A 16,846-nucleotide genomic window follows, 5' to 3' on the forward strand; every position below is an offset into this window, starting at 1 on the left:
GTAGTGACAGACTTTGGTATGGTGGTAGTGATAGACTGTAATATGATAGTAATGACAGACTTAGGTATGGTGGCAGGGACAGACATTGGTATAGTGGTAGTGAAAAGACTTTGGTATGGTTGGTAGTGACAGACTTTGGGATGGTGGGAGTGACAGACTTAGGTATGGTGGTAGTGACATACTTTGGTATGGTGGTATTGAAAGACTTTGATATCGTGGTAGTGACAGACTTTGGTATGGTGATAGTGACAGACTTTGGTATTATGGTAGTGACAGACTTTGGTATATATGGTGGTTTTGACAGACTTTGGTTTGGTGGTAGCGACAGACTTAGGTATGGTGATAGTGACAGACTTTGGTATTATGGTAGTGACAGACTTTGGTATGGTGGTAGTTACAGACTTTGGTATGGTTGGTAGTGACAGACTTTGGGATGGTGGGAGTGACAGACTTAGGTATGGTGGTAGTGACAGACTTTTGTATGGCGGTAGTGACAGAATTTGGTATGGTGGTAGTGACATACTTTGGTATGGTGGCAATGACAGACTTTGGTATTGTGGTAGTGACAGACTTAGGTATGGTGGTAGTGACACACTTTGGTATGGTCGCAATGACAGACTTTGGTATTGTGGTAGTGACAGACTTAGGTATGGTGGTAGTGACATACTTTGGTATGGTCGCAATGACAGACTTTGGTATTGTGGTAGTGACAGACTTAGGTATGGTGGTAGTGACAGACTTTGGTAGGATGGTAGTGACAGACTTTGGTATGGTTGGTAGGGACAGACTTTGGGATGGTGGTAGTGACAGACTTAGGTATGGTGGTAGCGACACACTAAGGTATGGTGGTAGTGACATTCTTTGGTATGGTGGCAGTGACAGACATTGTTATAGTGGTAATGAAAGACTTTGGTCTGTGGTAGTGACAGGCTTTAGTATGGTGGTAGTGACATACTTTGGTATGGTCGCAATGACAGACTTTGGCATTGTGGTAGTGACAGACTTAGGTATGGTGGTAGTGACATACTTTGGTATGGTGGCAATGACAGACTTTGGTATTGTGGTAGTGACAGACTTAGGTATGGTGGTAGCGACACACTAAGGTATGGTGGTAGTGACATTCTTTGGTATGGTGGCAGTGACAGACATTGTTATAGTGGTAATGAAAGACTTTGGTCTGTGGTAGTGACAGGCTTTAGTATGGTGGTAGTGACATACTTTGGTATGGTGGCAATGACAGACTTTGGTATTGTGGTAGTGACAGACTTAGGTATGGTGGTAGCGACACACTAAGGTATGGTGGTAGTGACATTCTTTGGTATGGTGGCAGTGACAGACATTGTTATAGTGGTAATGAAAGACTTTGGTCTGTGGTAGTGACAGGCTTTAGTTTGGTGGTAGTGACATACTTTGGTATGGTGGTAGTGAAAGACCTAGATATGGTGGTATTGACAGACTTTAGTATGGTGGTAGTGACAGACTTTGGTATGGTGATAGTGACAGACTTTGGTATTATGGTAGTGACAGACTTTGGTATATATGGTGGTTTTGACAGACTTTGGTTTGGTGGTAGCGACAGACTTAGGTATGGTGATAGTGACAGACTTTGGTATGGTGGTAGTGACAGACTTTGGTATGACTGGAAGTGACAGACTTTGGTATGGTTGGTAGTGACAGACTTTGGGATGGTGGGAGTGACAGACTTAGGTATGGTGGTAGTGACATACTTTGGTATGGTGGCAATGACAGACTTTGGTATTGTGGTAGTGACAGACTTAGGTATGGTGGTAGTGACACACTTTGGTATGGTCGCAATGACAGACTTTGGCATTGTGGTAGTGACAGACTTAGGTATGGTGGTAGTGACACACTTTGGTATGGTCGCAATGACAGACTTTGGTATTGTGGTAGTGACAGACTTAGGTATGGTGGTAGCGACACACTAAGGTATGGTGGTAGTGACATTCTTTGGTATGGTGGCAGTGACAGACATTGTTATAGTGGTAATGAAAGACTTTGGTCTGTGGTAGTGACAGGCTTTAGTTTGGTGGTAGTGACATACTTTGGTATGGTGGTATTGAAAGACTTTGATATCGTGGTAGTGACAGACTTTGGTATGGTGATAGTGACAGACTTTGGTATTATGGTAGTGACAGACTTTGGTATGGTGGTAGTGATAGACTGTAATATGATAGTAATGACAGACTTAGCTATGGTGGCAGGGACAGACATTGGTATAGTGGTAGTGAAAAGACTTTGGTATGGTTGGTAGTGACAGACTTTGGTATTGTGGTAGTGACAGACTTAGGTATGGTGGTAGCGACACACTAAGGTATGGTGGTAGTGACATTCTTTGGTATGGTGGCAGTGACAGACATTGTTATAGTGGTAATGAAAGACTTTGGTCTGTGGTAGTGACAGGCTTTAGTATGGTGGTAGTGACATACTTTGGTATGGTCGCAATGACAGACTTTGGTATTGTGGTAGTGACAGACTTAGGTATGGTGGTAGTGACAAACCTTGGTGGTAGTGACAGACTTTGGTAGGATGGTAGTGACAGACGTTGGTATGGTTGGTAGTGACAGACTTTGGTAGTGACAGGCATTGGTATAGTGGTAGTGAAAGACTTTGGTATGGTGGTAGTGACAGACTTAGGTATGGTGGTAGTGACAGACTTTTGTATGGTGGTAGTGACAGAATTTGGTATGGTGGTAGTGACTTACTTTTGTATGGTGGTAGTGACTTACTTTGGTATGGTGGTAGTGATAATCTTAGATATGGTGGTTTTGACAGACTTTGGTTTGGTGGTAGCGACAGACTTAGGTATGGTGATAGTGACAGACTTTGGTATGGTGGTAGTGACAGACTTTGGTATAGTGATAGTGACAGACTTTCGTTTGGTGGTCGTGACAGACTTTGGTATGGTGGTAGTTATAGACTTCGGTATGGTGGTAGTGACAGACGTTGGTATGGTGGTAGTGACAGAAATTGATATGGTCTTAGAGACTGACTTTGGTATTTTGATAATGATAGACTTTGGTATGGTGGTAGTGATATACTTTGGTATGGTGGTAGTGACAGACTTTGGTATGGTGATAGTGACAGGCTTTAGTATGGTGTTAGTGATAGACTTTGATATTGTGGTAGTGACAGACTTTGGTGTGGTGGTAGTGACAGACTTTGGTATGATGGTAGTGACAGACTGTGGTATGGTGGTAGTGACAGACTTAGGTATGGTGGTAGTGACAAACCTTGGTATGATGGTAGTGACAGAATTTGGTATGGTGGTAGATACCAAAGTCTGTCACTACCATAATACCAAAGTCTGTCACTATCACCATACCTAAGTCTGTCTCTACCACCAAACCAAAGTCTGTCAATACCACCATATCTAAGTTTATCACTACCACCATACCAAAGTAAGTCACTACCACCATGCCAAAGTAAGTCACTACCACCATACCAAAGTAAGTGATAGACTTTGGTATGGTATGGTGGTAGTGACAGACTTTGGTATGGTTGGTAGTGACAGACTTTGGTATGGTGGTAGTGACAGACTTTGGTATACTGGTAGTATTAGGTCACATACTTAATTGCACTTGTGATGGTTTAAAAACAATAAGCCCCTCGGCTGTGATAGTATTATTGGTCTACGATGCGTTTAGTGTAAATTCTGTCTACGGCTGAAGCTAGCCGGGGAGATTTTAAGTAAAAGTTCTATCCTATCATATTTCTATTCTGTTTTGATGTAATGTAAGTGTTCTGTGCTTTTCTATATTCTAATAAGGGAGCAGATTGCTTCCAATATTTGACAGCCTCATATTGACTACATCGATGAAATTAATTCCTTATTTCTAAGTAATTCGTATACATGTACTATACAAACATGCATTTGTAAGGATCCAGTGTTATGTGAGAATTTTCCTTTGTTGTCACTTCATGGACTAATATGGCAATGTTATATGTACAATAAAAGATATCCAAAACAGCATCTCTATATCTGTTCGCACTCACAAATATTGTAAATGATTAACACTACACATTTAACATAATTGAATTCGGTATTACTGTGTTTTCTTATCACTTACATACTTCAAACGATGAACTCTTATGTATTCATTCAAGTAAATAAAACTCAATATAAAGATATCTGATAAAACTCATATTTATTCATTCAAGCAAGCACCATGAAATATTTATGAAATTAATAAAATTATCAATAATATCCCGTAAAACAAATGTTGTAGCAAATGATGTTGCATAACAAATAAGACAAGCAATACCTACTATACAAAGTGCTCTTACAGTATATACCGAAGCATCGATAAAATATGCGATTTTTATCACAACAATTCATCCAAAAAACTACTAGCCATCAAAATCTAGGCAAAAGTTCTTTTAAGCTCCAACATATCTAGTTCATAAAATAGTAATTACAATGTATTACGCCTACAGAATAGTTTATTTCGTTTTTAGCTCTTTTTATTTTANGTCTTACAGTATATACCGAAGCATCGATAAAATATGCGTTTTTAGCTCTTTTTATTTTATATATTTACATTTGAACTACTTTCATTACACACCGTCAGTCCGAAGTTTAATTTTAGATGAAGAGGGACGCTAACTAAAGTTAAATTTCTTAACAAATTAAACGTAAATTATAGTCAGCTACTTATATATTATATCTATGAAAACTCGATTGATTAACAGTATAATGAAAATTATGCTCAGTAATAGTAGAGTAATATTTCCTACCCAGTATATAAATAGACTATGTATACAAGGGCTATGCACGCTATATGGCTGGGAATGGTGGCAGTTTTTCAAATGTCTCATTACGTTAATTAAATATGCACAATAAGGTGGCATAGTATGTCATTTTCTATATTAATTATCTTTGCAAAAAATTCTATTCGGATTACATAACAATACTAGAAATAGTTCTTTCATACGGCTTACCTCCCTTACGACGATTACCCCGCCGCATATGATTAAGTGTCTGCTACAAGTGCAAAGCTATATTACGTATTTCACAACACCGACGATTTTCTGTCACAAGTGCATAGCTATATTACGTAATTTCACAACACCGACGATTTTCTGTCACAAGTGAATGCAGTTGTAGCTATATTACGTGTTTTCACAACACCGACGATTTTCTGTCACAAGTGAATACAGTTGTAGCTATATTACGTATTTTCACAACACCGACGATTTTCTGTAACAAGTGCATAGCTATGTTACGTATTTTCACAACACCGACGATTCTCTGTCACAATTGCATACAGTTGTAGCTATATTACGGATTTTCACAACACCGACGATTTTCTGTCACAAGTGCATAGCTATGTTACGTATTTTCACAACACCGACGATTTTCTGTCACAAGTGAATGCAGTTGTAGCTATATTACGTATTTTCACAACACCGACGATTTTCTGTCACAAGTGCATACAGTTGTAGCTTTATTACGTGTTTTCACAACACCGACGATTTTCTGTCACAAGTGCATAGCTATATTACGTTTTTTCACAACACCGACGATTTTCTGTCACAGGTGCATAGCTATGTCACGTATTTTCACAACACCGACGATTTTCTGTCACAAGTGCATACAGTTGTAGCTATATAACGTATTTTCACTAGACTGACAATTTTCTGTCACAAGTGTATAGCTTTATTACGTATTTTCACAACACCGACGATTTTCTGTCACAGGTGCATAGCTATGTCACGTATTTTCACAACACCGACGATTTTCTGTCACAAGTGCATACAGTTGTAGCTATGTTACGTATTTTCACAACACCGACAATTTTTCTGTCACAAGTGCATAGCTATATTACGTATTTTCACAACATCGGGAACATCTGTATTCGATTTTTGTTCAGGACTTAATGCCCTCGCAATAGCTAAAGACATATGAACACGGTCTATAGTATATATTAGTATATACATAATTACTGCAACGCTAAATTATAGCTACAGTAAGTCGATCAGAATAAAATCATGAACATCCGCCGGTCTTAAAGGCGACCGAGTACAAACGTTCAGGCTTCAACATTATCAAGAAAAGGCTTGATAGCGCATGTGTCCACGTGTTGGGTCTTGTCCAGCAGTTGTTGAAGGTTGAAGTGCTTCAGAGCCTTTGTAAGATCAGCCCGTACCTGTTGTATCTCCCCATCAGAGCGCTCCTCAAACAAGTTCACCACGGGAGTACTCCTGATGTGAAATGCGTAATCTGGGAAAAAGGAACCAAGGCTTGGATTGAAAGAGAAAAATTGTGGTAATTTACTTCTGGTCAAAGCGCTCTTTAGCATGAAGACCAGATAGCCGAGAGCCTCCGAGACACTTGACAACGACACGGCATTGACCTTGGTCAGACACAGCAGGCTGTGGAGCAAGACGTTCTTGATGTGGTAAGACGTAAGGACATGGTGAAGCTGTGAGCTACAATTCCGGTCTTTATCCTCGACGCGAAGACCTTTTAGGATTCGTGCAGCTCGGACAAGACGTTTGCCAGTAACATTTTCGACGCCCCATTTATCAAAAATATGCATTTCAAAATGCGAATGGGACACACGCCAAACCGTAGCGGGATCCTGAATACGGACAGTCCGAGTGACGTTTTTAGAGCTTGGAATCCACCGAGTCACCACAAACTTCCTTAATGAGGAGGAGATGGCAGATATCTCGAAGCCTGGAACGACATCGATGCTGACCATCTGCCCATTTATGATGACATCTAGTTTGATCGCCGGTGCGCTGGCCTGTCTCCTAATATTGAAGGAACTCAAGGAAGGGTCTTGGTTGAACTTCTGTACTGCTGTGTCGATCAAACCCTTGAAGAGTTTGTCATGGAAAACCTGTGAGCTGACATACCTCTCACCATCTCTCCCTACAAACAACTCTACCGGTCGGATGGCCACTTTATTACTTATTTTCTTGATACATATTTCTGCTAAACCCGGAGGCAGATTGTTCTCGGGAGTCTCTATCACCTTCGCAGTGATGCCGTCGAAGGTAAAAGGCAGCAATGCATCAAACTCGTTAGCTGCCCCGACCTTCAGACCTTCCCTGGAGCCACCTTGTTTAAGAAATGGCTTTAGTCTCAGAAAGGGATGCGTCGATTCAGCACGCTTAAGCTCTGTGTATAAACTCTTCAGCAGCTGATCAATTTGCACTTGTACACCTTGGAAACTTGCACCCCTAATGTTGACGTTGTCATCGTAAAATCGCTTCAACTCCTTGTCCTCTGGTCCACACCAAACAGAATCATCGTTAGAGGGAGGTAACCAACAGTTGGGAGCGCTCACACCATGCGCATACCAAGCGTCGCCATTTCCACTAAAACGTAAAAAGCTTTAGCATGAATATACAGTTACCATGACTAGTAAAGAATATGCATTATCATCTAGCTAGTGTCCTCCCAGAAGCAAGTACGTTGAAGCTTTGACCTCAAATTCAATAGCAGTCCATTATTCCAAATGATGATTAATTAACAGATATCAGTGTTGCAAACGCATCATATTTTTCGAGCAAGGAAATGTTTGTGTTTGTATTACATATTTATAAGAATACTGTCATGCAAATAATCACCATATATTAATAAGCTCACCTGGTCCAAAGGACCAAGGTGTGCTTATGCCATACCGTGGCGTCCGTCGTCCATCCGTCCGTCCGTCCGTCGTCCGTCCGTCAACAATTTCTTTAAACGACTTCTTCTTCTTAACCACTGATTGGAATTTAACTTAATTTGACTGGAAACATCCCTAGGTGGTGGGGATTCAAAATTGTACAAATGGTGGGGCTGAGGGGCGGTGCAAAAAGGGGGCAATTTGGCTAAACTGCTTTAAGCGACTTCTTCTCTGGAACTAAGTGATGGATATCAACCATATTAGACTGGAAGCATCCCTAGGTGGCGGAGATTCAAAATTGTACAAATGGTTGGGCTGACCCCCAAGGGGGCTGAGGGGCGGGGCCAAAAAGGGGTAATTTGGCTATATTACTACAAACGACTTCTTCTGTAGAACTATGCATTGGATATCAATCATATTAAATCAAAAGTATTCATGGGATGCAGGGATTCAAAATTGTACAAATGGTGGGGCTGACCTCCCAGGGGCTATATTGCTTTAAGCGACTTCTTCTCTGGAACTAAGTGATGGATATCAACCATATTAGACTGGAAGCATCCCTAGGTGGTGGGGATTCAAAATTGTACAAATGGTGGGGCTGACCCCCAGAGGGCTTAGGGCGGGGCCAAAAGGGGGCAATTTGGCTAGATTGCTATAAACGACTTCTTCTGTAGAACTATGCATTGGATATCGATNAGATCCCCACCCCAAAACTATATATACAAATGCTGGGCATAAAGAGACGAATGCAGTCACAATATCAGAATAGACCCTCGGTCTGACCGAAACCCTAGGGACCTAGTTTCTTAGTCACAGCTTGGAAACAGTTGAGATCCCCGACCTATAACCATATAGACATTTGCTGAGTATAAAGAGATGAATGCACATATGCTTCCAGGATGGCCTTGGGGACTGCCCCAACCTTGGAGACTTAACCCCTGGGTCATAACTTTGAAACGGTTGAGATCCCCACCCCAAAACTATATACACAACCGTAGGGACCAAGTTTCTGAGTCACAGATTGGAAACAGTTGAGATCCCCACCCCATAACCATACATAAAATTGCTGGGCATGAAAAATCGAATACAGATATATATGCTACAAGGATTGGCCTTGGGGTCTAGCATATTCCCATGGATCTCATTTGGAGAATATTCTGCCATGATTGCTTAGATATCCAGGTGAGCGATACAGGCCCAATGGGCCTCTTGTTTAATACGCAATACAAGGTTAAGTTTTTATGTACTCAACAATCCTGGACAAAGAACTTATATAAATACGATAACTGGTCCCAGTTGTTATGTACACACGATACCAGGTCCCTGTTAGTATTTACGCACGATACCAGGTCCCAGGTAGTATTTACACACGATATCAGGTCCCAGTTAGTATTAACGCACGATACCAGGTCCCTGTTAGTATTTACGCACGATACCAGGTCCCTGTTAGTATTTACGCACGATACCAGGTCCCTGTTAGTATTTACGCACGATACCAGCTCCCAGGTAGTATTTACACACGATACCAGGTCCCAGTTAGTATTTACACACGATACCAAGTCCCAAGTAGTATTTACACACGATACCAGGTCCCAGTTAGTATTTACGCACGATACCAGGTCCCAGTTAGTACTTACACACGATACCAGGTCCCAGTTAATATTTACGCACGATACCAGGTCCCAGTTAGTATTTACGCACGATACCAGGTCTCAGTTAGTATTTACACACGATACCAGGTCCCAGGTAGTATTTACACACGATATCAGGTCCCAGTTAGTATTTACGCACGATACCAGGTCCCAGTTAGTATTTACACACGATACCAGGTCCCAGTTAGTATTTATACACGATACCAGGTCCTAGTATTTACACACGATACCAGGTCCCAGGTAGTATTTACACACGATACCAGGTCCCAGGTAGTATTTACGCACGATACCAGGTCCCAGTTAGTATTTACACACTATATCTGGTCCCAGTTACTATGTACACACGATGCCTGGTCCCAGTTGTTATGTACACACGATACCAGGTCCCAGTTATTATGATCACACTATACCTGGTCCCAGTTGTTATATTTAAACGATACCTGGTCCCAGTTGTTATGTACAAACGATATCACTCTGGTCCCAGTTGTAATGTACACACGATATCAATCTGGTCCCAGTTATTATGATCACACTATATCTGGTCCCAGTTGTTATGTACACAGGACATTTGGTCCCAGTTGGTATGCACACACGATACCTGGTCCCAGTGGTTTATATATATGATCACACTATATTTGGTCCCAGTTATTATGTACACACGATATCTGGTCCCAGTTGTTATGTACACCTGGTCCCGGATGTTTATAAACACGATATCTTGTCCACTCGAAATTAACTAGTTTCTATTTGATATTGCGTATTATTCGACACATCGTTGTAGTCTGCAGATGAACGTTACTTCTACGTATGTACGTAAGTTTTAAGTGACAAATATGTGCATTTTGTTGTGTATATTAAAACGCTTTCATTCATTGAAATGAACTACTAGGCTAGCTACCACGTGTACAGTCGTTCATGGTTAGCGTCATTTACGGTGCCTCTGAAGTGATATGTACAACGCTACTTCTGTAATAGTATTAGATATAAAAAGCACAGAATTATACTAATAAGTAATAAAAGCTTAAAAGAACACATAGGTGGCTGAATATCCCGCCATACACAGTATTATTATTCTTTCCATACAATAACAAGTTCTTCACACTGACAACATACTAGCAATTTCAGTTTTTAGTATATATCCGCATGTTTAGCGAGGTTGTCGTTACGCTAGATCTATTTTGTATTAGTCTATTGTTAGCTTTTTAACCCTGACGTCTAATATGTATGCACTGCAAAAATTGCACGACTTCTGTGACGGGAAATCTATACCGTTTTACTCGGATGGGGATTTTCCTTAAATGAAGGGATCCTAACACTAAACAAATAATGCAGTCAGAAATTCCAACTCTGAACGGTACCGGTGCACACGCCATGCACGTGCACACTTCTGTCTACATTATGTGTAGACCGGTTAGGTGTAGCAGACGCATAAATGCATACATCATCGTTACTCCAGGCGCAACATGGTCCCTGTATCTATGACATTATTTGGTGTTTTCTTGAAATGCAGTCTGGTTTCGATGGGATTGCCAGTAACCTGGCTTGTCAAAGTTACTCCTACAATCAACTGTACAATTAATTTACCACGTGTCTCTACGATAAGGACCTTAAATGCCTGTCTCCTCCAACCCAATAACTTGACTCACCTGTCCGCCATCGCTGCTCAGCTTTGTTCAATGGATGCTCTCCACGTTGTGCATCAGGTGATATGCATTAGGTGATAACGAAACCAAAAGTAGATCGTCTACCTCCTTCTGGGAAACCGAAATCTCTTTCTGGAAAAACGAATCCACCTGTTACTGGTTAGCCTGCTTCAAAGCTCCAACGCTCCTTTCTTCATGTAAAAAAAACTGTTAGGCCAGTGTACATTGAAATAAAAACACAAAGATCAGCACACCCGAAGGCAGTGAGTCAGTACGACACGAGACTGATTCAGAGTTTCGTCATCTTCAAATATATTTGTGGTCCTGCTTCTTATTAAGAGCTGAATAAAAAAAATCTTTCTGTATGTTAGTTTCACTCAACATCATTTGTGACGTCAAAATTCTTTGGAATGACGTCACAGAGCGAAAGACAAGGTCATAGGGTAAAGTGGCAGTGAGTCGGACACGATATAAAGTCGGACACTTTCTTTGTTGTTTTATGTGGTTTTCTATCCTTACAATCCGGTCTTTTCCTGTAGCTATGCTAACAAGCTTCTTATGAACATATAATTAACTTTCTTTGGTTACTAATACCCTTCCTGTCTTTTTCAATACGGTCCCAGAGAAGTCCAGACAGCGGGAATTTTGAGCTAACCCAAATAAGAATTGTTCAATTAATGATACGGCTGGGATTTGATAAAGCTCTTGCATGATGAGAAAAGAATATACTGAAAAGAAAGTTATTTTCTAGACATTTTAAAGCATTTTCTAACTGGTGTTTTGTTTTTCAAGTTTAAACAAAAGTACCCAATTCGATATTGAATCGGACACAAAAATATGTGTGTATATGTGTGATATTAAGTCGACCCCTGTCCGACTCAACATCATGTTTCATTTATATTGTCTAATTGACTTCAAATAGATCGTTTGTTGTAGTTAGACTGGTGTTTTAAACAGATTTAGACAAAACGATCCTCTATTTCAAACATGGAAGTATTACGATAACAAAGTATATAACGCTTCTGCATCAATTTCTGTGCCTTATATGCCCATCTTTTCCTCGCCGCCACCATTTCCAGCTATGATGCCCATCTCTTCCTCGCTGACACCACTTCCAGCTATGATGCCCATCTCTTCCTCGCCGCCACCACTTCCAGCTATGATGCCCATCTCTTCCTCGCTGCCACCACTTCCAGCTATGATGCCCATCTCTTCCTCGCTGCCACCACTTCCAGCTATGATGCCCATCTCTTCCTCGCTGCCACCACTTCCAGCTTCGTTGCCCATCTTTTCCTCGCTGCCACCACTTCCAGCTTCGTTGCCCATCTTTTCCTCGCTGCCACCACTTCCAGCTTCGTTGCCCATCTCTTCCTTGCTGTCCACGCTGTCCAAATCATTGTCTGTTTCTCCAAAACTTCCTATCCCGCCAGTACAACAAGCTCTGTCGTCATCAGCCTCTTCAGTTGGCAATACACTGTTTCCGTTACCCAAATTAACAAAGAAAAGACCAGCACAGGAATATTTTGTAATAACGGCAGATGATATATTTGACCAACGGAAGAAAGCGTCTGAATTAAAAATTATACAGGAACTAATTAAGAAGGAATAACGTTTAGAATGTGAAAAGAAAAGAGCAGCAAAAGCACTTGCCGTTACCAATAAGGGAAGTGGACGTGGATGTGGTCGTGGTCGTTGACGTGGACGCGGGAAAGGTCCGACAAAATGACCTGATATGAACTCTAAACAGAGAATAAATACATAATGGTTTCCGTTAATTTGTAATTGAAACTTTTGCTTTGTTTAACGTGTATATAGATCTGTATTGTGTAAAATGTGTTCATTGATCAGACATTATTATTTCGCAGCTTTATTACCAATAATGTACGCACTACAATAAAACGTGTTTTGTTTTGCGCATATTTCACCTTAGTGATAATGTAGTATACAGTTATAGAATGGGTATGAGGGAAATAGCACATTTATGGTGAAAATTGCCACCGATGAAGGCCGTTTTGTTGTTGTAAAGAGGAGTTACAGCAGATTTTGGACGCTAAACGTAGCTTAAATACAAAAGCTGTTATAAAGACTGCAGTGAATCCAGAACGGAATGCTGGAGGCGTCGACGAGTAGGGTCATGCAAGCTCTTTTAAAAAAAGTAGATAGGACTAGATCTAGATATGGTAGGGAAACAAATGATGACTATGAGATTCAGTCTATAAAAACACTTCTTGAATGCTAGAAAAATAAAGATATCATCAACGACGATGCATACAGTACTTCCAATTGTAATTTTTCTCTTTCAGTCTTTGAAATTGTAAAAGGAAATGAATACATAAATTCATTTGTACAATTGCCTTTACTGGGTGAATAATTTGTTTGGTTATAATAAAACAGTTATAGAATGGGTAATTCGGGAAAAAGCAAATTTATGGTCACCCTTGGTGAAAAACTATTGCCCTCGACGGCTTCGCCTCCTCGGGAAATAGTTTTTCACCTCGGGGTATCATACATATGCTATTTCCCTCATACCCATTCTATAACTGTATAATACACCATGTCAGTTTCTACTCCGACAGTCCCTATCCTCTTCCAGGTTCGTTGTAATTCTCTATCTTGGCGAGTATAATATTGGATCTAGTAAAATGGAAAACTAAACGAATTATATAAAGCTCGCCAACATTAATAGACTACTCATTTACACAAAAATTAAATAACAATGTTGGTAAGATGAAGACAACTCCGAAACAGTAACGTAAATCATACCTTTTAATGGTAGAGGGTGGTTCCAATAGCACAAGCTACAGTAACTACGGTGAAATAGGTCTTGACAAGTGATTGCACTCAAGATTTTGTAATAAATAATAATTTCTGCGAAAATGAAGTCAAGATGCCTGTACAACAAAAGAAAGTTAAGTAAAACAATGGAAAGAGCCGTGAAATACATTTAAAAAGTCAATAATTTGAACGAGAACATTCTTGCTTTTGGTCATCTGGAGACTGTCCGATTCTATATCACAAGGTAAATCAGGTGTCCGACTCAATATAGAAAGCGTCCGACTCACTATCAAATTGCCATTTTGCGATTCGTTTCGTTTTGTCTTACGCTATATGATGGAAGGAGAAGAGTTCCGAGAAGCATTTGAAAGAGAAAAACGTAGACTATCGGACGATATCCATTGCATTACGGTAGGTTATATAGAACGAAAGCAATTTGAGTTTTAACAGAGGAGGTGTCCGACTCACTGTCACTTTACCCTAAATGTGATGAGCTTCGACTTTTAGTAACAATGTAATACACAGTTCATCCACCGTCGTCTAGATACAAACTTTGATTCAGGCCATATAGGCCCTACACTAAAATATGGTTTCTATCGGTTTACTGCCAGATGGGCCATATATGTCATGTTTTAAAAATTGGAAAGTGTGCAATCGAATAAACGATTTATGTTACATATTAAATAACATTTCTTGTTTTTTGAACAATCAGTCTGTTTTAAAATTGGGTAAATGTAATATGTTTTAATTCATGTTGTAATCTTCGACATGGCCGAATACCAAAGACAAATCTAATTTTAAAGGTTAACGTGCTCCGCTGTTTTTTTACCAACAGCAAATTACAACCGTAAAAACACCCGCTGTTTAGTGTGTTTACAGCAGCGTGTCAAAACTTGGGTTAAATAAACCTGAAACTATTTCAGTTCAGTTAAATTCTTTACATGTACTACCTTAAGCCTTACGGTTCAAAAAAGATCTCACACACACGCCCACACAAATAATTAGCAACGAGACCCTCCTCGTTACCTTCAAACATCTTATTGCTCAATTCAATACATTTTGCTAAATATTGTTCCCCGTTATCATAGCTTGAACAAATGAACATGCTAGGAACAGAGACTTACATATCAATATTAATATTAATATATATATAATATATTTAATATACTGTAATATATACGTCTCTGCTAGGAATGTTAAAGTAATGTTTCTTAATTAAATACATCTTCGCTGTCACCACTGATGCGGCATGCACATGTCCTTTCCATCCTTATAAATTACTAACCAACCAATTAAAATTTTCAATTTATACAGATGTGTGTAGCTGGACTGTAAACGATGCGCATGCAAAGTTATCATCAATAGAAAATAGCTATCCTGGAGGGAGGGTCCGGCCCCTTCCATCCCCATCCCGAAAAATAACGAAACATACATGTAAGCTCTGTGATGCTATCCGATGTTTTTTAAGAACAATATTTGGGCGTTTAATTCGTTCAATATTTAGGTCAAACCAGCATGTTGATGTTTCATCAAATAATTCAATCATAAACTTGCTATATCGGTATCCAGTACCGTAGATTTTTAGCCGAATACCACAGTAATACCGATCGTGTTCTTATACGAAAATCTATGGTTTATGATAGTGAACGTAAATAGCTGAACACATTTTTTTACCAAATTAAATACGAATTAAATCACACATATTTTTTATGAGGATTTGTCTACATGGCAGCTACCCGCATTCTCGATTGCTTTCCTTCCCAACAGACATCATGTACATGTTTTTCCCATCGTTTCTGGGGATTGTCTTTCCTGTTATTGTCATTTTCTATTAATTTGACTTACAATTTTGTCCACGTGTGTTGATGATGTGGTATAGATTTTTGTTATTTTATTTCAACTTTCTGTAAGTAGTCCTCAACACACCAACATCAATCAGTTTCACGCCTACATATAAATCGCCCTTAACGTCTGATGTAAAAACATTTACCTCTCTATAGACAGTCAAAATTGCGCAATAATTCTCAACATGGTGACATGTATCCAAAGTGCTCAACAGGACAACGGCAGAAGTACTCTGTATCCACCTCACAAAACCTCTATAGGTTCCAAGTTTAATAAAAAATGTCGAAAACAATCCTGTAAAACTGCTTTATTTGAGTAACGAACACAATTTAATACACTCCCTTTAAACAACATACTCAAGTCAAATACATTATAACACAGGTATCTTAACATTCTTTCTTTTGTTTATTTTCACCTTTGAGGTCTTTACTTGAAATAACCCATTCATCATCACCAAAGTATAAACGAATCTAAACTTCTGTAGCTTTTGTGAGCCATATTTGTTTTTCTGTTCCTTAATCTGTTTTACTTTTTTAAATAGAATTTATATAGATTGGGAACTAAACTGGACTGTGAAATAAATATAATTCCAGTTATTTAATTGAAAAGAGATTACACACTTTTCAAAAAGTAAAATGACTAGTTTATATATTTATATTTAAAATGACACAAATGTTTTTGTTACTAACATCTAACTTTCAAAAAAAAAAAATGTCTATAAGACATATGCCCCCGCTGCCATGTGAAATTAGTTTCAGTGTTCTATAAAAAGTTACAACCACTTTGATCTTGATACCCTGAAACATGCACACACACAAAGTACTACACTTAAAGTTGATTTTAATATTCATGTTTTTTCTGTATGTTATTACCATCTCCATAACATATTGAATGAAGTTGCTAAGTGTTTAAATTGAATCAATAAATGATTTTCTATATACAGCAACAGTGACCTTGGCCTTGACCTTGGAACCCTGAAACACAACAATGTCCGAAGTATACTCATACTTGACCTTGGCATAAAGTTTGACCAAAATCCATGAAAGAATGAAGTTGCTAAGTGTTTAAATTGAATCAGTTGATGATTTTCTATATATAGCAAGTGTGACCTTGGCCTTGACCTTGGATCCCTGAAATACAACGATGTCCAAAGTATACTCATACTTGACATGTGTATAAAGTTTGACCAAAATCTGTCAAAGAATGAAGTTGCTACTGTAAGTGTTTACATTGAATCAGGACGGGACGCGATAAGATGGACATGGGTAACACTATATGCCCCCCCCCCCCCCAT

General features: G+C 39.4%; 1 protein-coding gene across 1 annotated transcript; it reads right to left on the reverse strand.

Moving 5' to 3' along the window:
- Positions 1-5,381: 5,381 nt before the first annotated feature.
- On the reverse strand, positions 5,382-11,271 carry LOC110441867. Its single transcript, XM_021485148.1, has 2 exons — positions 10,936-11,271; positions 5,382-7,347 (listed from the first exon to the last, which is right to left on the reverse strand). The coding sequence occupies exons 1-2, from the start codon at positions 10,944-10,946 to the stop codon at positions 6,051-6,053; spliced, it is 1,308 nt and encodes a 435-aa protein (XP_021340823.1). The 5' UTR covers positions 10,947-11,271; the 3' UTR covers positions 5,382-6,050.
- Positions 11,272-16,846: the final 5,575 nt, after the last annotated feature.

This window comes from Mizuhopecten yessoensis, unplaced genomic scaffold (assembly GCF_002113885.1).
Source record: "Mizuhopecten yessoensis strain PY_sf001 unplaced genomic scaffold, ASM211388v2 scaffold716153, whole genome shotgun sequence".
Lineage (NCBI taxonomy): Eukaryota > Metazoa > Mollusca > Bivalvia > Pectinida > Pectinidae > Mizuhopecten > Mizuhopecten yessoensis.